This window comes from Clupea harengus, unplaced genomic scaffold (genome assembly GCF_900700415.2).
Source record: "Clupea harengus unplaced genomic scaffold, Ch_v2.0.2, whole genome shotgun sequence".
Taxonomy (NCBI): domain Eukaryota; kingdom Metazoa; phylum Chordata; class Actinopteri; order Clupeiformes; family Clupeidae; genus Clupea; species Clupea harengus.
This window is the reverse complement of record NW_024879669.1, coordinates 21,541-44,272: the sequence shown is the minus strand read 5'-3', so window position 1 is coordinate 44,272 and position 22,732 is coordinate 21,541. Positions and strand designations below refer to the sequence as shown.

Sequence of the window (22,732 nt, the reverse complement as noted above, 5' to 3'; positions counted from 1 at the left end):
CAGGATGCGGCAGTGAGTATGCTGCTGCCTGTGCTGTTGGGGCTGTTGGGTCTGTGGGACTGGGGCCTGGCGGAGGCCAAGGGAGAAGATGTTGACCCCAGCACTAATGACAACAAGACCTGGTGCTTCTCGGCCCGCATCCGCAGCACCGTGCTGCAGGGGCTGCCCTTCGGAGGCGTGCCCACTGTCCTCGCCCTCGACTTCATGTGTTTCCTGGTGCGCATACAAATACACATACGCGCATACAAATACACACACGCACACACACACACACACACACACACACACACACACACACACACACACTCACTTACACTGCATACTTGTTAACACCTAATAATGTGGGTTAGCATTTACATTATGAACATTCATGGTCCAGTTTGGTGGATTTTGAGAACAATCATCAGGGTCTGTATGTGACTACAAGGGAGGCTGGACAAATTAATCTTCGAATTAGAGCTGATCTCCCACCCCCACAATGTAAATTATTATAAGCAACTTGGAGGCAGGGTATAGGACAAGGGCAAGGTTTTTAAAATGGACTTTGCTTCATAATGCTTTGAAATAATCTAAATATGTTAATACATTAGTTAACTCCATTAGTGGAGTTTTATTGAAGCTATGGCTAAAGCACCCATGTTGAAAGGCAGCGGTTACAAAATACACTCTTGCATATTGTAGAAGATATGTGTGTGTATACGTAGATACATATGCATGTATATTTTTCCGTCTCCATAGGTGCTGCTCTTTGTGTTCTCCATCCTGAGGAAGCTGGCATGGGACTATGGTCGCCTGGCTCTGGTCACAGACGCAGACAGGTAAGCGAGGATGCAGCACGTCTGTGGCAGTCAGTACTGCCACACAGCTAGTACTGCCACACAGCTTTCCCCTCCCAGGTGCGACCTGCACATTCCACATGAATGGTGCAGTTGATTGGAAATGTGTGGGGGTTGTCATTTGCCTCTTTTACAAGATTTACACTATGACCTGTTATTTTGTATATATATACATTGCATCATCATCATCATCATCATCATCATCATCACACACACACACACAAATAAAGGCTGTGAGCCACACCTCCGAAACTAAGGCCCATGAAGAGTCATCTCTATGAAATGTCATATCTCACCAATGTCTCCCATCCATCTTGTATGTCTGACTGGCGATTGAGGCTGATAACTCCTCATGCCTTCATGAGGTCCTCATGGGTGTCTCTATGTGCCAGTGTCCTAGACAGCTACAGCGCTTCATCAGCTCTCAATCCTGACCATACCACTGAGCATCTCAAACTCCGGAGGCTGTTTCTTCCACCGCAGACAAAGTGTGGTGATTGAGGGAGAAAGAAACCCACTCTTAGTGTAGGCTTTCGGGGCGGCTCAACGGGAGAGCGTGGCCGCCGTGATCCGGTGTGCTCCGGAATTTGTTTGCTTAGGGCGAGAGCATTCTTGCTCACCCCACCCCACCCCAGATTTGTTCAGCTGAGAGCCCCACCGCAGAGACCTGAAGGACTCGGCTAATTCTGTTCCACAATCGGAGGAGAAAGCTGATTAAACGTGCTGATACTATGAACTCAAGCAGGCGGTTGCATCTAGTAATAAATCACAGAACGCAGTGGCTTTTCAGTTCAGTCTAGACTGCGGAAGAGGTTCCTTGTCATGTGGCCCACATCGTGTGCTAGTGTGCCTGGTCAGCAGGGTGGCAGATAGTCAGGCTTTTTTTTGATTCCCACTTCCTTACCCACTTAAGATAACTGAAAATGACTCAGTCTCAGACACACCACATCACATACACACACACACACACACACACACTTCTCCTGTACTCATGTGACATTGCCACACCACCATGACAAAGGGATATGAGATTGATGGAGCTAGTCGGTGTTGAGACTTAAAGGTAGGGTAAGCGATATTGGAGAAAGATTTACATTTGAACTCAACAGCCAAACAAAACACTCCTCCTCCAGAAGCTCATGGATGCGCGCACTGACACTAACAACTGGGCTAGCCGACCAATAGGATGGAATCCAGAGCGTCTGCTGCCTGAGGGCCTACACTTGACACTGGAGATGGAGATGGTCTAGAGATGGCATGGAAGTGGATGTCTCTCATAGTTGAACATTTTAATATAAAACATCATCAAATGAGCACCGTGCAAACACAGTATCCAACACAACGTAGTTAAAACTAGCAAGATTTTGTTTAGATTGTTTTTACAAAGCTACAGTAAATTTGTATCAGGTAAAATGAGCGAATTATGCATCAATCCAAATAATCCCACTGTGCTAGTAAAGTCATGCTTTTCAGTCTTCATGGCTATAAAACCTTTTGCAAAGTTGTACCGACAAATACTATGATATAGAGCGAACAACGACGTGGCAAGTAGTGTAACTAACGTTACCTAGGTTGTGAGTTTGCAAGACTGTTTCCTAGAACCAGCACAGCCGCTTCAGACAGTTATCCTGTTACTGGAGCAAACATCACAACAACAGCATATCTTGGCAAACTACAAAGAAGGCTGAATGTCTGTGGGAAAGTAATTTAACTTTACCTGACACACAAGTGTGACAGGTACCTGCTTGCTAGCTAGCCAGTTGGGATTAGCTATCTCAAACATTGGCAAATGGAACAAAACAATACTGAGCTATTGATTCTGTGAAACAGCGATACCAATATGTACCACCTGTCAAGCAAAAACCGAGCAACCGCTGCATTGGATTTGATGCATCTCAACTCTGAGGTCTCTCCATCGTTGAAAACGCCTCACAGATTCGCCCTTGCCTGTTCATACAACTTTTTTCGATTTTTGCTTTGGCTGTTTTTCGACTATCTCTCCTTTTTGACAATGAGTCCATCACATTAGCATGTGCCAGAGTTCTCGCTGCACTCACTCCCAATGCCCCCTTCGCACCCATCTCCCCTCCCTCTCCCCCCATCTCCTCGCCCCCTGCCCTTCCCGCTGTCCTGTGCACGAGCACGAACGCCCCCTGTTGCTGATTGGCTGGAATAGTGTTGTGTGGTGCGGTCTGCACCACCATGTTCGTTTCCCATTTAGCGAGCCAGAACTGTGTACAAACATCAGATTTTTTTTTCAGCTCACACAGAATGGACAGCTAGCAGACCGTGAGGAGATATTTACTGAATTTGATAAAAAGTGTATTGGATTAGAATCCCTTACTGCACCTTAAAGGGCATATAACTCTGTACAGTAGAGCTGATATATACATATATTCTGTTCCCCTCTCTCTTTTCAAAGATCCCTTCCTCAGTTGTCAATGATATATGACCCATATTTTACTCCTTGTGTACCCAGTAAGTTGTTGATGTCCTGTCCTGTCCTGGTAACCCGAGCCAGACTTGACCAGCTGTGAGATCTGCATTTTGGAACAGTCCCAGCTCAATGGAAATGAAGCGTCTTCCTGTCTAAGGGCGCTTTCTGTACTCTGTGTAACTCTATGGTCATGCAGTCCCACATGCCTAAAAGCCTTTGTCAAGATCTTGTGAGCGATAACCCCTTGCTGTTCAGGGTCGTAACAGCCAGCAAGGGGTCTTCTGAAAGAGCAGACTGGAATCTATTTCTGTGCTGACACCAGGGGTTTAAAGCCTCTAAGCCAAGCTCAATTCTCTCCCTCTTGTTTTTTTGGGTCTGAAGACAGGATCAACGGTACCGGCGCCTGGATGAACGGGAATAGTATGTTTTTGTTTTTGTTATTTTTTTTTTCTTCTCTTTTTTTTTTTTTTTTTTTCCCCTCACGTCGCCACTCTTCACTCCCACTCTTTCTCCTCTTCCTGCTGCTCTACCTTTTAAATTAACCCTCTCTTTCTTGTTTCTAGATGGTTTGAGATCTCCTCATCCCCTCTTCACCCTCTTTGTGTCTCGGTGGAAGGGCCTTGTCTTTAGCTTTTGACCTGATCACTCTCTACCCAGTACCATCTGGGCCTTGTCTCAATCTGTGTGTGCATTTTTTTAATCAGTGTGTGTTCACTTCTCTCACAAAGCATGCGCTTCTCGGCTTGTCTGAGTGTGCCCTTTGCCCCACAGAGGCAGGACGCATACAGGGAAAGGTAAAGGTAGCCTTCGCCCTGTGGTTGAGTAGGAACCATCCCTTTGTTTCCTAAAACACACATGTAACCCCCTTTTTTCAGTCAATGTGTATTAGAACCCTCCCTGAACTTTCTGAGGAAGTTGTGTTTCATAATGTTAGACATACCAAACAAGTCAGACCCAAATAATGAAAATGCTTCGACTGTTGGTCCCTACTCCCAGGGGGATTATGGGTATTGTAGTCAGTATTTCCTGTTGACTACCACAGAGTAAGGGGTCACCCCAATTTGGAGCAGGATTATTAAGCTCTTCTGACTGGTGGTGGGTTTCTAGTCTTTCAGTTTGTGTCTAATCTTTACTAAACCGTGTGTATGTAAGGTACGTTTTGTGTGTATTTTCTAGAGGGTGTGTGTGGTAGTTTGCATGACCTTACCTTCTATGGTGCCAGCAAGGTACTCTTCTTCTCACAAAGAACTCTTCCACTATCTTCTAACTTGTGCGCATACACACAGACATACACATTCACACACACACACTTGTCACTCTGTGATGACTGTGTGTGTGATTATGTCTATGTGTCTGTGTCTGTCAGGATACAAACACTGCATGAAATGACCCCACAGAGGCTTACACAATTTAATAAGCCTCCAACGAGCCACCATGGTCCCGGCCCGTCCCACACTGATGGCGGCACTCTCATTGTCCCGCTGAAGTGCATGACGGACCAGCCGTAGCCTCCTGTGGTCATTTCAGAGCCTGGGGTCACACTGATTTAGATCACAGCCAGTGCTGAGCTCCCCAGGTGGGGCTCGGCCTAAGTGTGACGCAGAAGTTGTCACCCAGAAGGAGGTGGCTCTGACACTGTGGCTCTCTTTCTCCCCTGTGTAGTGTGGCCTCAGCCATGCAGTCGCAGACGCCCGACCGCTACGAACGTCTTACCTCCATCTCCAGCTCTGTGGACTATGACCAGAGAGACAATGTAAGCACTTCCTGGGTCAACCTAAGGCGTGTGCGTGTGCGTGTGCGTGTGCGTGTGCGTGTGCGTGTGCGTGTGTGTGTGTGTGTGTGTGTGTGTGTGTGTGTGTGTGTGTGTGTGTGTGATGAGTATTAAGAGATGTGGCAAGATAGTCCACAATCAGCCACATACACAGACAAGATTTCTGTTTATTAAATGCAGACTTTTCTCTTCATGTTGAGTGACAGACGTTTATTGTGTTTAATACGGTTTTAGGAATGAAGTAGTAGTATTTTCTCTTTTCTGACTATTATATCTTGAGTGAATCTGCTGTGTGTTTTGTCTTGCAGGGCTTCTGCTCCTGGTTGACAGCCATTTTCAGGATAAAGTGAGTCTTTCCTGCAAGTGATCTCCTCTGTAGAGCCTTGTTCTGGTCCCCCTTAAGATGATCTCGTTGTTTAGTGTGCCCTTGTTGGCGTTGGAAATTGATGCATGTACGGCGTTGCTCTGTGTTCTGTGCCCTTCTCTGCAGGGATGATGAGATCCGGGAGAAGTGTGGCGAGGACGCTGTGCACTACCTCTCCTTCCAGCGCCATATCATCGGCCTGCTGGTGGTGGTGGGGGTGCTCTCCGTGGGCATCGTGCTGCCCGTCAACTTCTCAGGAGACCTGATGGGTAAGAGCGGGGCAGGCTGAGCGAACATGCAGCTTCTCTGCAGAGCGCGTAACTTGCTAAAGAGTTTTCATATGCAAGAGAGTAGGACAAGCCTGCACAGGCCTTTTCTTTTTCTGGTTTGTAACAGAAGTAATGATTGTGTGCCGATATCCCTATATTCTTTAACCCATGTGCTAATAACTCGTGTTTAAGTCTGGTAAAAGTAGGTTTGCTATATTCAGAAGGCCTGACCAGGCATGGTTGGAAGTGCTGCTTCCTTTTGTTTAGTCAAAAGAAGTGAATGACCAAATCAGGCAGGACTGAGGCACGAGAAGAAGAATAGTAAATGAAAAGTAGTTGTCTGTGCGGTGTGCCTCACATGCACCCAGCCCCCTCATTTCCTTCATGAATTAGTGCCCTTTGCTCTACTTCCAGCCTGCTTGAGTACGTGCGAGTGCAATATTGACATTTCCCCTCAAACATGCGTTGCTCTGCTTTCAACAGATGGTAATGCGTACAGCTTTGGGAGAACCACTATAGCCAACCTGAAGTCTGGGTGAGTGTTTGTTCAAGCTTTAGTATTTACTCCTTTTTTTTTTTTTTTTTGTCCTCCAGGTTTATTTGGAGACTCCCCTTAGAGAGAGAGAGAGAGCAAACGAGCGTGTGTGTCGTGTGTGTGTGTGTGTGCTCGCCTGTTGTGGTCTGAGAGCTAATATTCTCCCTCCCCACAGAAATAACCTGCTGTGGCTGCACACTACATTTGCTTTCCTGTACCTGTTGCTGACGGTGTACAGCATGAGGCGTCACACCTCCAAGATGCACTACAAAGAGGATGACCTGGTGAGTGGGCCTAGTCAGAGCCACAACAAACCTTTGCCCTGTTTGTGGTCACTATTAGCACTGATTGTTAGAAGAAGTGTCAAGTACACACTCGGCCAAGTCAATCAAGGGCTAAATAACAATTTGAGTACCTTGTTCTGAGGAATACTCTTGTCACCTGTCAAGGTTTAGCTACAGCTGGAATTAATAGTTTTCAAAACCGCAGTAGTTTATGTGACAGCCTACCTATGAGTGTGTATTTATTTATTCAGTGTATTTATTTATTGGTTTGTAAGTGTGTGTTTGGTGTCTTTTTGCCCTATGCTAGGTGAAACGCACTTTATTTATCAACGGCATTTCAAAGTATGCTGAGGAGAAGGCCATAAAGGACCACTTTGAGTAAGTACTTCCACCCTATCTGCAGCATGGACACCCTTTTTGTCAGATGGCCACTCCTGTAAACAGTGTAAATGAAGTAGATGAAACTATTCTAAAGGCATAATCAGTCAGAAACTCCAGTGATCCTCCAGCTGGGTGTGGCTACTTCATCTGCCCCACTGGGGAAGCGACGTCTTACATCCCATCAGTCATCATCTTAATTCTAAGGGACCCCTCCCAGAGTCACGCTGTACAATTTATTCAAACATTTATACGTAACTTAAATTCTTCTGTCCTCCTGGCTCTGGTCAGACAAGAGGAGGCTTATCTGCCCTAATCATCCCTAATGGAAGCCAGATGAGCTGAGTGATGTGGGTCATGTGGTTAGCCGGAGTGTTCCGGAAAACTCCGTGGCTCCTCACTTGGTCCCTCCACCCCCGCTGCCAGCGTTGAACGTTGTCTGAGTAATTTCATTTCCCGACCCGACACGCTCTTTTGTCTCCGGCAGTCCTTGTCTGTTCTGGCACCCTGAGTCCACCCCCCACTGAGAAACAACCCCACCACCACCACCGCCACTACTCAGGGATACTAGGCAGCAGAGACAGAGAAGTAGGCAAGAGGCCGAGACCTTTATGCAGTGTGGTTCAGTGTGGTTGAGTCAGTCATGTGAAAGACGGGTGAGTGAAAGACAGAAGTAAAACCATAACACGTCAGGTCTGGTCAACCACAGCACAGCACAGTACAGCACAGCACAGCACAGACAGGGACAAGGTTAGTGGGTAAAAATGACTAGACGGTCACATTTAGATATTGGTCATCATAGTGAGGAGACCTTTGATAATGAAGAGGGAAAGAGTACACTTAACACAAGTGGGTTACACTTTGTCTTACATTCTGAGGTCAAATTCCACCTTCTTAAGTAGTTTTTGAGCAGCACTTTATTTCTTTCCCCTACAGGCAGGCTTATGAGAACTGTGTCGTGCTGGAGGCTCGTATTTGTTACGATGTGGCCAAACTGATGTACCTGGACTCTGAAAGGTAAAAACTACACATTCCAGTTGTCCTATAACAGCTAATTACCTCGTTTTGAAGACAACACCCCTAGAACCTTTTTGGCTCATTGTTGTAGTGTTGTACTGTTTGCCCGTGTGGTTTGTTTCACATGATTTGTCCTGAGATCAGAGTGATGGACGCACATGTTTTAACAAATTGAAAGATGAGCTATTGTAGATCCACTGTAGGCTTCTAGCAGCTGAGAGGCAGTACAGAACAGTAAATCCAGTAAATTCCAAAGGCGTCCATCTTGTGAGGCCCATGTATTAGCTGATGGATTTACTGTGTGGCTGCAGGAAGAAGACGGAGCGCAGTAAGAAGTTCTTCACAGACCTCCTGGTCAAAGAGCAAGTCCCCACCATGATCAACCCCAAGCCCTGTGGACACCTGTGCTGCTGTGTCATCAAGGGCTGTGAGCAGGTGTGGTGCCCCCATCCCACCTTTTACACATACGCGTGCACACACACACACACACACACACACACACACACACACACACACTCCAAACGCCCCAAAGAAATATACGAGCATACACGCACACACCAAACACATACACAGGCATGCACACACATACACACACCCCACACATATACACGAGGATACATGCATACACACCAAACACATACACAAGCATACATGTGCACACACACACACACACACACGCACACACGCACACACACAGATTTGACATTCTCAGACCCCATAAAATGAGCCCTGGTGCGATAATGTTTTTTTACCTGTACAGTAATGTATCTGTGTTTTTCCTAAAGTGTAAAACATATACTATATAAAACATACATATTGTACATTTTCATGAACTACTGTAAAATACAATCCACATCCAGGCCTCTGTTCTCCATGCTGCTAATATGCACTGAATCATGAAGCTCCCTCCCAGACAAGACACAGCTGTCTGCTCATGTTTCCTCTCACCCCTCTCAGAGGGCAGAGCTGTCAGTCACTGTGGCTCCCTAATGCAGGACTGCCAGTAGTCTGTGTGAATAGGAACCTAATACATTGTCAGGGAGGTAATATACTTGTACTGTGCAACATGTCAGCTTTAAAGCAACAGTATGCCGGAATTAACCATTTATTGACATATTGTTTTTATAGGCAACCAGTTTTGGTATCATCTTCACTTCTATAGCATATGATCATGTGAAGGACAGATAAACACACCTTTTGTTGCCACTCGCCACCCAGGTGTGTACTATGTAGTTCTGTGTTCCGGGAAGGACCACCTCCGGAAACACATGCCAAGACAAGATTTCACAGACACCAGTTAGCATACTAGCAAGCTTTTATCGGTGCCAAGTTTTTCTGTTGTTGACGGTGTTTGCAAGGTTTCTGCATGCCTTTTAGGTAGTTAGCTCGCTGGTTTTAAACCAAAACTCCTTACTGCTGCTTTAAAAGCTTCAGATGAAGCAGCAAGTGAGTGGCCCCGTGGGACTTGATTAAAATCAAACGCTTCATTGCGGGATCCAGTCCTCGCCAATCTGGAAAGCCAACTGAGGGTGTTTCTAATGAGCTATTATGTTGACACACTGTGCTACATCACCCAGTAGCTGTTCTTGGAAACTGTCTACCCAGTTACCTTCAGGGAACACTAAGGAATGGCTACAGGGACATATTTGTGTGTGTGTGTGTGTGTGTGTGTGTGTGTGTGTGTGTGTGTGTGTGTGTGTGTGTGTGTGTGTGTGTGTGTGTGTGTGTGTGTGTGTGTGTGTGTGCGCGCACACATTTTAATACCTGCGCGCAACACTGAATCATAGCTAATCCTCTCTGGCAGGAGGAGGCAATCGGTTACTACACTAAGCTGGAATGCAAGCTGCGGGAGGAATACAAGAAGGAGAGGGAGAAGGTCAACACCAAACCACTGGGCATGGCCTTCGTCACCTTCCAGAATGAAGCCATGACCGCTGTGTGAGTGTCCAACTCCAGTGTCGCTGTGCTGCTGATGGATATACTCTCTCAGAGAGGACTTGCCCGCATTAACATTCTAATACTCACCTTTCTAGTACCGCTAATGCTGTTTGTAGGGTAGTAAAGATACACTTTATGTAGCCAAATGGCTACCTTTCTTTTCAAACTTCTGTTGTTCTCCATCCATCAGTATCCTGAAGGACTTCAACGCGTGCCAGTGCCAAGGCGGCTGCGGGTGCCAGCGTCAACCCAGATCATCCCAGTTCACTAACCTCCACCCGTACAACTGGACCGTCACCTACGCTCCTGACCCCCAGAATGTGTACTGGTGCGTGTCAGCCCGGTTTTCTTGGCCTGCTCACAGTTGTCATCATGTCACAGCCAGTTCAATGTCCTATGCATTCTAGCAGTTTGGTATCCTTGGTGTTCGGTTTGTAGAGAAAGGCATCAGCGGGGTTGGTCATTGGTTTATCAGGAAGCAGTCATACATACAAAATACACTCTAAACTGTGCGTTGCAATGCATTGTTGGAAAACAGTCCGATCTCTTCCTCTGACAGGGAGCACTTGTCAACGGGCGGCTTCACCTGGTGGGTGCGCTGCCTCATCATCAACTGCCTCCTCTTCCTCCTGCTCTTCTTTCTCACAACGCCCGCCATCATCATCTCCACCATGGACAAGTTCAACGTTACTAAGCCGGTGGAGTACCTAAACGTAAGAGCTGCAGCTTTGCCTGGATGATTTGTTCCTTTTGTTTATTCGTTTATTTAATTTACTCGTTTACTTTAGAGCCTTTAGCATCCTCCATTACCTTCTCTGGGGCCTTAATGGCATACAGGGGGGTGATAATCACAATGGCAGGAAGACAGTTTCAGACAATGGTGATGGTAAAAATCACTGTGAGATATTCCCATTATACTGTGCTCTGGCTCCACGCGAAGAAAGGGGATACTCTGCCTAGACTGAGGGCTAATGCATGAGAAGCAGAGCCTGGCCAGAGATGAGCTAAGTATAAAGGTTCATAGTTTGGGTTTGAGGTCATTGAGAAGGATGCATTTACATGTGATGGATGGGAGCACCCTCACCTTTAGTAAGTGCACTTAGACACTTAAGAGGCGGTTTCACTGATGTGTGTGTGTTTGTGTGTGTGGTTCCATTTTTAAAGCAATATTCGGGAATATTTTTTCCAACCGGAATTCTGTCTGTTAGTTTTTAGTTTAGCATTCTCAACAGAGCAAAGCATTGAAATAATTGTCAGGAATGGCGGGCGATATGCTACAGGTATAACAGACAGAGATGAAGGTTTAAAAAAAAAAATAAAAAAAATAATCTGAAATATTGCTTTGAGTAAAATCCAGGTTCAGTGAAACCTCCCCAGAGTGTTTTCACTGTGCTCTCATGATGTCACACCCTAATTACTCTGCACCCCCTCCCCTCCCCTCCCCTACCCCCTACCCCTACCTCTACTTTCCCTTGTCTGTGTGGTCCTCCAGAATCCCATCGTCACCCAGTTCTTCCCCACCCTGCTGCTGTGGAGCTTCTCTTCCCTGCTCCCAACCATTGTCTACTACTCCGCCTTCTTCGAGGCCCACTGGACACGGTACCCGACTCTCCCACGGACCCACGCACAAGAACTCAAAAGACTTGTTGCACGCGTTCACAGAATCACAATGCTCGTGCACACAAACACGTGAAACTTACTTGTGAAATTAGTCAAAGTAGTTTTAGAGTTTTAGTGAGTGCACAAGCTTGCGCACACTAGCACAGGAGAAATACTGTTGAAAATAGTAAAACTAATTTTCATATAGTAAAACTAGGATTCAAACAGTGTCTGACTCTTTTCAAACCTCTCCTTCTTCTCAGTTCGGGGGAGAACAGGACCACCATGCACAAGTGCTACACCTTCCTAATCTTCATGGTCCTGCTGCTGCCATCTCTAGGACTGACCAGGTACTTCACCTACTGCTCATTGAATTTATTTTAGACATCAATTTCAGGATGGTTAGTAACTCAAGGTGTGTAGGTTTTTAGCCTAATATTTGTATTTATTTGTATTAATTTTAGTGCGGTCAAAATGAACTCACACTGGCTGTTTGTGTATATGTAATGGTTAAAAAATCAGGGGTGATCCAACGTACACCTGACAGAGCTTACTTGGATTCACTGGAGAGATTCTGTGTTAAAAAGATGCTATTTAACAATATTATTTTAATTTAAATATGCTTCCTTTGTGACTTTACATTACAATATCTACTATTACAAGCATCAAGTTAAATTACAAGAAGAAAAAAAGCAATTAATCACACTAATCACTCGCACAGTAATTGTGCAATTAATTAGGTACATTTTTTTTGTATCGATTGACTGCACTTATTTGTTTGTCTGTTCTTTTCAAATTGTAGTTTGGATCTTTTCTTCCGCTGGCTATTTGACAAGAAGTTCCTTGACCAAGCGGCTGTCAGATTTGAGTGAGTATTAGGAAAGTTTTATGGCGAGTGGCCATTTAACGTGTTGCGTAATACCAAATTATTAACACGGCTATTATGAGGACGTGGAATCACATGGAATTGTGGGGAAAACTCTTACATTCACCTTGAAATAAGGATTTGGTTTGGATATCAACTCTTAACACTTTTGTGTTTGCTGCTTTCAAAGGTGTGTCTTCTTGCCAGACAACGGAGCGTTCTTTGTGAACTACGTCATTGCGTCAGCGTTCATCGGTAACGCCATGGACTTACTGCGCATCCCCGGTCTGCTCATGTACATGATCCGGCTGTGTCTGGCACGCTCAGCAGCTGAGAGGAGGAATGTCAAGAGGGTCAGTTCAGACCACACGGTGGTCTTTAGTGCTGTGTCAGGAAGCTCATTGTCGTGATGTGTGGGATCCAGATGTTGAATTTTATTTATTTTTTGAATCTAATACTTATACGTTCTGGACATATTTACACAGTGCCATAACATAATGGATGTAATTACTTTTTAGAATAGTAGGAGGTTATTCTTAAGTGTCTATATGTGTGCAAAACTGAAAAATCGGGTCTGTACGTTTACATTTTCTATTCAGCTATTTCATCCATCAAAATGATTGTTTTGGAATATACAGAAAATATTGAATCAGCATGCCAGATTTCAGAACTCTGGTCGTATCTATGGCCAAGTTCCTAAGCTCCAAAGATCAGAAAAAAGCTAACATTTTGGGATATGTCATCTCAGAGTGTATTTGTCGAGGGACAAAAATGATCAGCCAATTCTGAGTTGTGAGAGGTGTGGTGTAAAGATGTTCCCAATTTGGTTGCAATGACATGGAATAACCCATATGGCAGTTTCGGAATAGAACATTTAAATTGACTGGAATGTGTCTGAATGGTGACCTCGGGCTTTAATAATCCTTCCTTTACTCTGCAGTAAACTGCGGTGCCCTTTTGTACAACTGTGAATGATGCTTGCACTTACAGGGGTGTTTTATGAGGTAATAAACACTATTTCTGTCTCCAGCATCAAGCCTATGAGTTCCAGTTCGGGGCGGCCTATGCCTGGCTGATGAACGTTTTCACCGTGGTCATGACCTACAGTATCACCTGCCCCATCATCGTGCCCTTCGGTAGGTCTACCTGACTTTGCTGGTTCATTAGCTGGGTCGTTAGCTGGTTTTCCTTCCAGTAACCTTATGTGAATTTTGAGCATACGAATATTTGCTTAAAAGCTTGCAAGTTGAATAAGACATTTATTCACTGGAAGGGGTAGATTATTTCCTGATTTGCATGGGTTAAAATGCGACTAAGGTTGATTGAAACGGTGTATTTGCATCAACATTAGGTTTGTTACAATTTTCCTATGTATTTCTGTTGAACTTGCCCTAGACAACCTAACATTTTGAACATACAGTTGTTCACAACTCCTCCCGTGATGAGAAGAGTGACGTTTTTTTAAGTCACACATAACACAGTCAATAGAGACACTCACAGTCTGGCATTTCCCATGAGAATTTTCATGAAAGCACTTAAATTAGGCAAATGCATCGGATGGAAACTCAGCTGTTGTGCTGCGACCTGGCAGCGGCCTGCGTCACAGACGGACAGAGCGCTTTTATTGCCCTTTAGCGCCTTCTGTGGCTCCATGTTCTTTTTGCCTTCCAAATCCCCTCACTCAAAGTTATCCTCTTATCAGGTTATCAAGACTTCTAGTATATTCTCCAGCAGTTAATACATACTCTACTGGGTTATTGGTGGTTCCTCCCATGTAGGTTTAAAACAATGAAATGATGATAATTCAGTTAGCAGAGCTTTTTTGTGTTTACAGATTTTGTGTGCACCTCTTATGCTCTGTGGACTAGAAAGGCATATGCATACACAATTGCAACAGCTGCAATGGTGTTGATTTACTCTGGGTGTACTGTTTTGTTTCGTAGCTAATGCATGTTGTGTCAGATGTGCACATGGCATGTGTGGTGCTGTGCTGCTATTGGTCAATTCCACTGTGCCCCACTGTGTCTCTCCCTCCCTCTGTATCATTAAAAAAAAATGGCACTGGAGGATATGCAAAAGTGATGCAACTCAATGTACTGTACTGTATTTATTTATCACTGTACTGTATTTATTTATCTATTTATTCATTTTTATTTATTATTATTTAGCTGTGGCAGTTAATGTCCACAGCAACTTAAGTTTTTAGCTGTCTGATGCTGCCTCGTCTGTCTCGTTGTTTTTGTGATAATGACAAATAAAGTACTTTGAACTTTGAACTTTGATCTTCCTTTCCTCCCTAGGCCTGATGTACATGCTGCTGAAGCACCTGGTAGACCGGTACAACATGTACTACGCTTACCTGCCCTCCAAACTGGACAAGAAGATCCACTCGGGTGCCGTGAACCAAGTGGTGGCCGCGCCCATCCTCTGCCTCTGCTGGCTGCTGTTCTTCTCTGTGATGCGCATAGGTGAGGCTGTCTTCCCCTAGCAGGCTCTCCACACAGCAGAGCCCAGAGGAACGTCAATATTGATGACTCAGGAAGGCCGAAAAGGCCCTTATAGATAATAATATCTGTTTCTCTTTGCCTGTAGGTTTACGGGCCCCCACCTCGATGTTCACTTTCGTGGTCTTGATCATCACCATTATCGTGTGCCTCACCCACGTCGTCTTCGGCCATTTTAAATACCTCAGTGCTCATAACTACAAGGTAAGGTCAAAGACACTCACATCCCTATCCCCACTCAATCATTTCACAAGTTTGAGGTGAAGTCCTTAACCAGATCACATCTTTCACGTCGTTTCTGATCTGTCACTGTTTCAGATTAGTGTTATAGTATTATAGTATAGTGTCTTATAGTTTTCAGCCATTGTTTCCATGAAGCTGTGTTTTTAAAGCGATGTTTTCCATACTGTCTCTTGTAGATCGACGCCAGCACAGATACAGATGGAGTGGAGAACGGCCGCCCACCGCACGTCTCTGCGCCCTCCAAAGCAACGGTAAGTACCATGCTGGGAGGTCGAGTGGACACAAAGCCAGACCACTGTTGTTGCCTTTAGTTTGAACTGTCCCGATATGACTGTATAGTTGGATCTCGATAGTTTTTTTTTCACGGTACTGTGTCAATATACTCTTGTAGTGTTATTTAATTATTTATCTATGTGTGTATTTGCACATGCTCATCACCTGTGGATTGCAGCAGCAACACAATTATGGACTAGTGTCTTTTTATAATGAAGGCCATCATGTCAAGGTGCCTTTAACCGGTTCTTTTAAAAGCTTAATTCCTTTTTTTTTCCATACATTTGAAGTAATAATTACTTTCAACAGTCTCATAAAATATTTTAAACTAGCAATTTGGAACCCTGATTAATATTTAATAACTATAACCAAAATGACCATATCACCAGTAGGGGTTGGCAGCATTCACTCGTGTGCAGCATGAAATAGACCAGCAGATATAATCAAAAGTATTTATTTACAAAACTATCAAAAGTAAAAACACAATATGTAATCTAACTAGATGTACCTAACTAATGAACTAAAAGGGTGTGTGTGTGTGTGTGTGTGTGTGTGTGTGTGTGTGTGTGTGTGTGTGTGTGAGTGTGTGAGTAGCTCGCGTGTGCCCATGTCAGATGCGTGCCAGGAAGAATGTGTGTGTTTCTATGTTCTGCCTTCTTATGTTCCGCTTGTGTGTATGTGACTGCAATGGGGGGGGAGAGACTAGCGGGTCTTTCAAAAGCCAAGTACACAGCATTAGCTTATCGTAGGGTGGTTGGGGATACCAATCTATAGTTGAACTCAGTGAAATTTGTTCCATTGTCACTAACTCGGTCTCTCTGCTTGCAGTACATCGCCCAAGTGCTGCAGGAATCAAACTTGGACGAGATGGGCTCAGGCAGTGGCGACGACGACGGCCAGGGTTCCTCGCAGGACGAGGACATGATCAACCCGGTGGTCAATGAGGGTGACTTCCAGTCCGGAGAGGACCGCCTCATCGCCAACGAGGTCCGGCAGTAACCCTCTCGGGTAGAGGGCCGTGAGCAGGGTCTGGGGGCTCTGTCAGGGCTCCCCCAGGCTCTGCCAGTGATGGAAAAAAACAAAACAAGACACAACAGCTCCTGCTCCTGCGGATGCCCTCCTGCAACCGTCTGGGCTGGCAGACCAGGCGTCAGGGCACCGGGGCGCTCTCTCCAACCTGTCCGCACCCCTTCCTCTGATGGTCAGCACTCCAGGGAGGTGCACTGACATTGGCGCCTCCTTTTCTACTTGATTTCGCTAAACCCCCACTCACTCATGTTGTACACTACCTACTGACACACACTCACCCCCTACTCCCCTTGCCCCCCCCCAAGCATACACCTACACATACACCAAGAGCAGAACAGTGTCTGGGGACGGGCGCCATGACGACAGATTGACTGTGTTTGAGATGCCACCTATGGATCCCCAGGCTGAGAAGAAACACACAAAAAAAAGAAAGAAAAGGCACCTTGGGAGTCTCCCTCCCTCGGGACTCTAAACCGCTAAAGTTCTCACACTTTCCTGTTCATTCATGCCTCTGAACTCCCTGAGAGAAAGCAACACTTTATTCTTGTATTCTTTTGTTATTTTTAGTCATTTATCAATAATGTTCTCAATTATTTTCTCCAGAATTCATCATTCATTTCGGTCCTCTTGGTGTTAAAAGTGTTATCATCTGTTATCTAGCCTATATCTAGGTTTTGTCCAATTCTGTTACGACTTCAGAAAAGATTGATACTGTACAGAACACCTGGAGGGTGTACTAGCTGTAAAAAGTTCTGCTGACTTGGTTGTCAGAACCTTTGTCTACTAGTAACAAACCACTAAACTGCTGATGGGGTCTGATGACTGCTTTTGGCATATAGAGCGTGGGTCAAGTTATCATACCTCCAACTATCCATAGCCTATAGAGTAGGTTTCTCTTGTAGCCACCCATCTTCTGTGAAAGACTTGGGTGTCAGTCACCCACATATTTGCTCTAATAAGGACTTCCTTAAGGGGTGGAAATGCTTGCGAGGTTTGCTTTGGCGTTCGCACTGTAAATACTCCCAAGACTTGGATGTTCTTCCTATCCAGAACCAATTTCGGTCTGATCGGGTTAGCTCTTGCTTACAAGTGGAATGAATATGAGACCAGTGCATGCTGTCTGGGGAAAAGGTTCCTCACGTTTGAGCTGCTTTGGATTTCCGTGAGAAGTTGGAATGAAACTGATCAGAGTTTGAGCTCATTGGAAATGATGTCTTCTGACAAATGACAACATCAACATGCGCAGCAAATGTAGGACTTAGGAAATCTGTATGTTTCCGCAGACATTAATTAATTTTGTAACGAATCATGATTTCACTAATATGCTTTCCTGACTATTGTGGTTTTATAACTTCACCTAATCTAAACAGCTAGTTACTAAATTTAGAAATGTCCCACGTGGCGTCATGTCAGTCTTGTTAATCAATGTTCGGATGTACGCATTCAGATCCTCCATAAACCTTTTGGTTGGCAGTCGCAAACCTTCGAAATGATTAATTTCACTAGCAATATGCGTTTTTCCCTGCTGAAGTGCAATTTTAGCCATATGCAGGCATTCACTCTTGATTTAGCTCCTTTGAAAAGGTATTGAAAAGAATGGATCATACCTATGATGGGCTCCAAAACTTTGTCAAGGTTGGCCCTTGTCTGCCTCTATTGATGTGAGGTCATACATGCACACCCTTAGTGAGATCATAAAGTGTGATTGTTCCCATAATTTCCCCAAGTAATTTGTTTGAAGCCCTCTTGCAGTGTATCCACTGAGGTTTTGTTCTTGTTTTTTTTTTCTTCTCATCAAGCCATTTTCACAATAATTCTGTGTCGTCTCACCTTTTGTGATCGTTGGCTTGTGGCCTGATTAATCTAGATTTTAATTAGAAGATTGAATGCTAAAGTAATTAGCTAGATTACTGTCAGCGTAGCCCGGTGATGTGCAAGATGAATGTATGAATGCACTGATGCCATTCTAAGAGTAGAATTGTTCCTCATCACTACATACTGTATCTGATTGTACATGAACATGGACATCTGATAGTTTTAATAATTTATTAACATCTCAGCAGTGGCAAATAGTGTTACAAAAAATTAGGAGTAATCTGTTCCATATTTATTGCTCTGTCTTTGTTTGTTTGTTTCATCATGAAGGCGGATTTGCCGGGGATTGGCCTGTGGTCAATGGAGTTGTTAAATTTGTGAAATATTTGTGTACATAGATTAACTGCACTGCTCTTCAACACTATGCTTTGGTATTTATGACTACATTTGTACAGTTGTAAGCAGTAAAAACAGTATGTACAGTTTCCATGATCCTTGGTTTACTCTCTTTTCTGTGGTCACATTTCTTTTCCACTCTCTCCATATGAAATGTGTCACTGGAGGCAATTTTTCATCTTTAGGGGATTTCCCTGTTTTTAATAATTTTTGTAAATTAACTCCACTTTCTCTCCAAAAAAAAGACTATATTTGGCAGAATCCACTGTCAATCCCTTCCAAATCTGAACAATAAAATGGCATTTACTAATGAACTGATTTTGTTTCAGACTCAAACCTTTTTTTGTAGTGCATTTGTTGCAGTTGTACTTGCAGCTTTGCAATGAAACACATGTAAAGGAGACAGAAATATAGTAATACAGTTGAATAGTTCTAATCCCAGCCTCAACATGGAGGCACACTGTTCTCATGGGGCAGTCTCGTGATTACTGAGCCAAAGAGTGAAATGCCTAGGGTCAAAGATCGTTCCGTTCATTTCCTAAGAGCATACGTGCAGTAGGGCTACTGCTGTAGTTCTCGCCTTCTAACGCTAGGGGTTCTGGCGAGGTATTCATTTAAAACGATACCACTACTTTGCAGAAGTGAGAGACTTGAGAGATTCTGCGACGTGGAAAGTTTAGCTGTGCCGCTCAAATGCCGAGTTTGAGCTTCAGGGCTCGCAATTTCACGACATCGCTGAAATAGAAAGAAAATGGTCACGCAAACCTCGCGAGAGATGTTATCGATTATTTCTTACTGATGTCAAGTTTGTTTACTATGATCGCTAACGTTAGCTAGCTAATTTCATGACCCTACACTTGATGTAATTGATCTTAACCACAGCCATGGACGGGGCAATAGCAATTATTTTGATATCAGTGGCTATGTTCGTAGGATGTTTTATTCTAGGTATGATACCACTGTTAATCCGACTTTCAGAGGTAAGTCCTTAAAATAGACAATATTTACAATATTGTCCTCTTTAATATCTGTAGGGTGTGATATTTTTTAAACTAACGGACAGCTTTGCTAACTACTCAGACACGTATTTAGAGAACTTAAAAGCTTCTGGTGGCAGTGGTACGTTGTAACTAATGTTGCAATGTTATTCATTTTGCAGATATTTTTCTCTATAGATATAACCTTATCCTTTTAATTGGGATCTTTCACGATTTATAGCGGTAATCGAATAAATAACGCCCACGCAGGATATCAATACTTGAATACCAAGATAACCTGGATTGATAGTCTCATGTTATTACAGTTCGTAATGTATGATTGCTTAGCCATAATGAGTGAGTTCTTGTTAATGTTGTTTTACATTTGGCCTAAAACACACTTTATATGCACTTGAGTCACCTGTTTTTGAAATATACGAAACATTTGCTTTGAATTAGCACTATGTGATTTGTTTCTTCTTCGTAGCAAAAGCTGCAGTTTGTCACAGTATTTGGGGCAGGCCTCCTATGTGGCACGGCTCTTGCTGTTATCATTCCAGAAGGGGTGGAGTTGTTGGATAACTCGTGGAGAGGTGAGGTGGAGTTGATTCGTTCTTTCAAAATCAAATGTCTTTTGGGGAGCCTGACGCCTGACACCACTCCTCATCTGTTAGAGGAACAGGCCAGTTGAATACCTTGTTTTGGGAAAGGGTTATTGGGCTTCAGATGAGGTTGCCTGGCCAACCCCACTTTATCCCTCGTTGGTGTATTGGGTTTTCAGAAAGGCATAGCGGGTGTAGAGGACAGCATCTTCTAATGACATCAAAGCACTCTGGCAATAAGTCTTCTCACCTCCACAAAGGCGTATTCATTGAAACGTAACTGATATGCTACACGGTCTCCTTTCTCTGAATGTCAAGGAATAGGGATAGCATAGTGAACTTATACCTAAAGACTGTAGACTCTTTTAAAATGCCCATTAATGACCATTGCATTAACCTCTGTTACTATGAAAAAAAAAAAACTTTGGTTAATGAAGCTAGCCTATTATTTAGCATGTGGTATCTTCACATGGTTATAAATGGGTTAGATTGGTTCTTTGGTAATAAATGTTCTTTTCTCTACTCTTCCTTCTCCTTTCCTACAGCTTCTGTTTGCTCCAACATGGCACTCAGTGAAAACGCTAGTGAGTCAGGGTCTACCCCGGAGCTGACCAACATGAAAGGCCTGCCTCCCAATTTCTTCATCGGAGTATCCCTTGTGATGGGCTTCACCCTCATGTTTGTTGTGGACCAGATTGGCAGCTACTGCTCCATACATGGCAAGCCACCTCAAGTCACTAACAAGTGACTCATCATCCAAAAAGTTACACCATTTTGGTTCCTCACGTGTTCCATGCATTTCTTTTCCCTTACATGTTGTCCTTGTGTGATTCATTTTTATTTGTGTCTTCATTTTCCCTGAACTGATCTATGTATGAATTTTCTTTTGCTCATATTTTTTTAAACCACCTGTGATGTTACTGCACTTTTGAAATATATTTCGTAATTGTGGAATAGCCACCTTCCATTTCCTTTACTCAATTCCTGCCTCTTGTTATACAGAATAAGTCAACTAACTGAATGCTATGGACTTCTTTTCAGATCCTAGAACAGGCATGTCAAACAGCACAAGCATCACAGCTACCTTAGGACTGGTCATTCATGCAGGAGGTAGGCTACCCAGAGGCTTGACGTCCAGCCACAAAGGCAAAAACTATTTAATAGCAATAAGCAAAATGTTTATGATGTTCACAATGTATTATTATTAAAATTCCAGTGACATCTGGCTTTAAGACTAAGGCTCAAATTCAGCACTTATACTTTACTTATACTCTCATACTTTCAAGTGTTGTGTCTACAGCCACAGAGATGTAGAGCAATTGAGGAAGAATATATCTCATAACAGATCTCATTTCCTAACCAGCCCTGGCTCGTTCTGCCTTCAGCCTACACAAAGGGATAGAGCCCTCTTTTTAACTAGGTCTTAACAAAACATCATCCAAGTACATCTGTTATCTCCAGCTTGAGACACAAAGGAAGAATGTAAGGGGGAGTTGCTTGACAAAACAGCTTTCAATGTAAGAGAGTTTTTGCAATACTTTGTTGATCTGATATCACTGGATGTAATTACAACCTGAGTCACGTATGCCCATGTTGAAAAGCAGTTCTCCGTTGATATAACTCTCTATTATTTGTCATTGTTTAGCGGATGGTGTAGCATTGGGTGCAGCTGTGGCATCTTCTCAGGTGTCTGTACAAGTCATTGTCTTCTTTGCAGTAATTTTGCACAAGGTAAGATTTCGTCCATTTAAACACCATGCAGCATAGCAGAGTTAAAGTCAAGGCTGCTTTTCCTTAGATCCAAATCCCAGACAAGATCCATCAACTCAAGACCCAAACTTCTGTCTTTCTTTAATAAATATCTGATCAGTGTGTATCAAATTCAACATGTTCCCCAGGCCCTCCATATCCTGCTGGCTCAATCATCTGGCTTAAGCTTTTTTTCAAATGTAATATCGAAACCTTGTGAGTCCTTGTTTTGCCTGGTGAAAGGTCATAGCTTTAGCTATAGCTTCTATTCCATCTTCTCCATTGAAATGTTTTGCAGTTATCTAGTGAGGGTTCAAAATTGTACTCCTAGTAATATATACAACAACTATCACTAAACCTCCACATTCACAGTAGGAACTTCAGATGATTATCACAGGATTCACAGAAACTCATGTTGAGGTCACACACTCATCATCCTTTTTCTACTATCTCTTGGATGTCTATATGTAAGCCTGACCAGCTATCACCTAGCGAGCTAAATTATTTCATACTCCCCACCCCAAGCATATTGGGGGCAGTGTATTACCACTGTCTCCTTTCCCTTCGCAGTAAACAAAAAAGTTTGGCCAGGGTGACGGCTACTTGTTGATAATACTGTTACAGGACTGCCATGGTCCATTTGTAAATACTGTCCAGCACTATGAAAATAGATTAAAGCTCTGTAGTTAATGAAATATGTAATAAATGAAGCATTCCATTTTTCCACAAATTAAAAAATATATTAATTTTTAACATTAACATTAATTAACATTATTTTAGTCTCTGAAATGGGATTTTAGCGATTAATAACAACATTCCTGACAGTGTGGGCTTATGAGGCATTTTTGACA

At 43.7% G+C, this 22,732-nt stretch overlaps 3 protein-coding genes across 7 annotated transcripts in view; 2 read left to right on the top strand and 1 right to left on the bottom strand.

The window, feature by feature from the left end:
• Positions 1 to 18,871, top strand: part of LOC122129546 (CSC1-like protein 2) — a 28,341-nt gene extending 9,470 nt beyond the window's left edge. For 3 of the 5 annotated variants that reach the window (XM_042704479.1, XM_042704480.1, XM_042704481.1), the window contains exons 2-24: positions 4 to 216; positions 739 to 818; positions 4,002 to 4,067; positions 4,936 to 5,026; positions 5,353 to 5,390; positions 5,535 to 5,677; positions 6,161 to 6,212; positions 6,388 to 6,496; positions 6,804 to 6,874; positions 7,811 to 7,891; positions 8,203 to 8,326; positions 9,696 to 9,829; positions 10,020 to 10,157; positions 10,389 to 10,542; positions 11,322 to 11,428; positions 11,692 to 11,778; positions 12,231 to 12,296; positions 12,484 to 12,646; positions 13,324 to 13,429; positions 14,594 to 14,761; positions 14,886 to 15,001; positions 15,217 to 15,291; positions 16,142 to 18,871. In XM_042704479.1, coding sequence (XP_042560413.1) covers positions 19 to 216; positions 739 to 818; positions 4,002 to 4,067; positions 4,936 to 5,026; positions 5,353 to 5,390; positions 5,535 to 5,677; positions 6,161 to 6,212; positions 6,388 to 6,496; positions 6,804 to 6,874; positions 7,811 to 7,891; positions 8,203 to 8,326; positions 9,696 to 9,829; positions 10,020 to 10,157; positions 10,389 to 10,542; positions 11,322 to 11,428; positions 11,692 to 11,778; positions 12,231 to 12,296; positions 12,484 to 12,646; positions 13,324 to 13,429; positions 14,594 to 14,761; positions 14,886 to 15,001; positions 15,217 to 15,291; positions 16,142 to 16,312 — 2,538 coding nt within the window. In that variant the 5' untranslated portion in view covers positions 4 to 18 and the 3' untranslated portion in view covers positions 16,313 to 18,871. Of the gene's footprint in view, positions 1 to 3; positions 217 to 738; positions 819 to 3,654; positions 3,694 to 4,001; positions 4,068 to 4,935; positions 5,027 to 5,352; positions 5,391 to 5,534; positions 5,678 to 6,160; positions 6,213 to 6,387; positions 6,497 to 6,803; positions 6,875 to 7,810; positions 7,892 to 8,202; positions 8,327 to 9,695; positions 9,830 to 10,019; positions 10,158 to 10,388; positions 10,543 to 11,321; positions 11,429 to 11,691; positions 11,779 to 12,230; positions 12,297 to 12,483; positions 12,647 to 13,323; positions 13,430 to 14,593; positions 14,762 to 14,885; positions 15,002 to 15,216; positions 15,292 to 16,141 lie in introns of all 5 variants that reach the window. The other 2 variants (XM_042704482.1, XM_042704483.1) reach the window with 2 other exon arrangements.
• The window catches only part of LOC122129549 (equilibrative nucleoside transporter 1-like), a 25,870-nt gene continuing 21,540 nt past the window's right edge, over positions 18,403 to 22,732 (bottom strand). Inside the window, exons 13-14 of the mRNA XM_042704491.1 lie at positions 19,373 to 19,376; positions 18,403 to 18,487 (exon numbers count right to left, since the gene is read on the bottom strand). Of these exons, the coding sequence (XP_042560425.1) occupies positions 18,480 to 18,487; positions 19,373 to 19,376 (12 nt within the window). The 3' untranslated portion in view covers positions 18,403 to 18,479. The remainder of the gene's footprint in view (positions 18,488 to 19,372; positions 19,377 to 22,732) is intronic.
• Positions 19,389 to 22,732, top strand: part of LOC122129550 (zinc transporter ZIP9) — a 5,593-nt gene continuing 2,249 nt past the window's right edge. Inside the window, exons 1-5 of the mRNA XM_042704492.1 lie at positions 19,389 to 19,533; positions 20,018 to 20,123; positions 20,678 to 20,851; positions 21,174 to 21,242; positions 21,778 to 21,863. Coding sequence (XP_042560426.1) covers positions 19,438 to 19,533; positions 20,018 to 20,123; positions 20,678 to 20,851; positions 21,174 to 21,242; positions 21,778 to 21,863 — 531 coding nt within the window. The 5' untranslated portion in view covers positions 19,389 to 19,437. The remainder of the gene's footprint in view (positions 19,534 to 20,017; positions 20,124 to 20,677; positions 20,852 to 21,173; positions 21,243 to 21,777; positions 21,864 to 22,732) is intronic.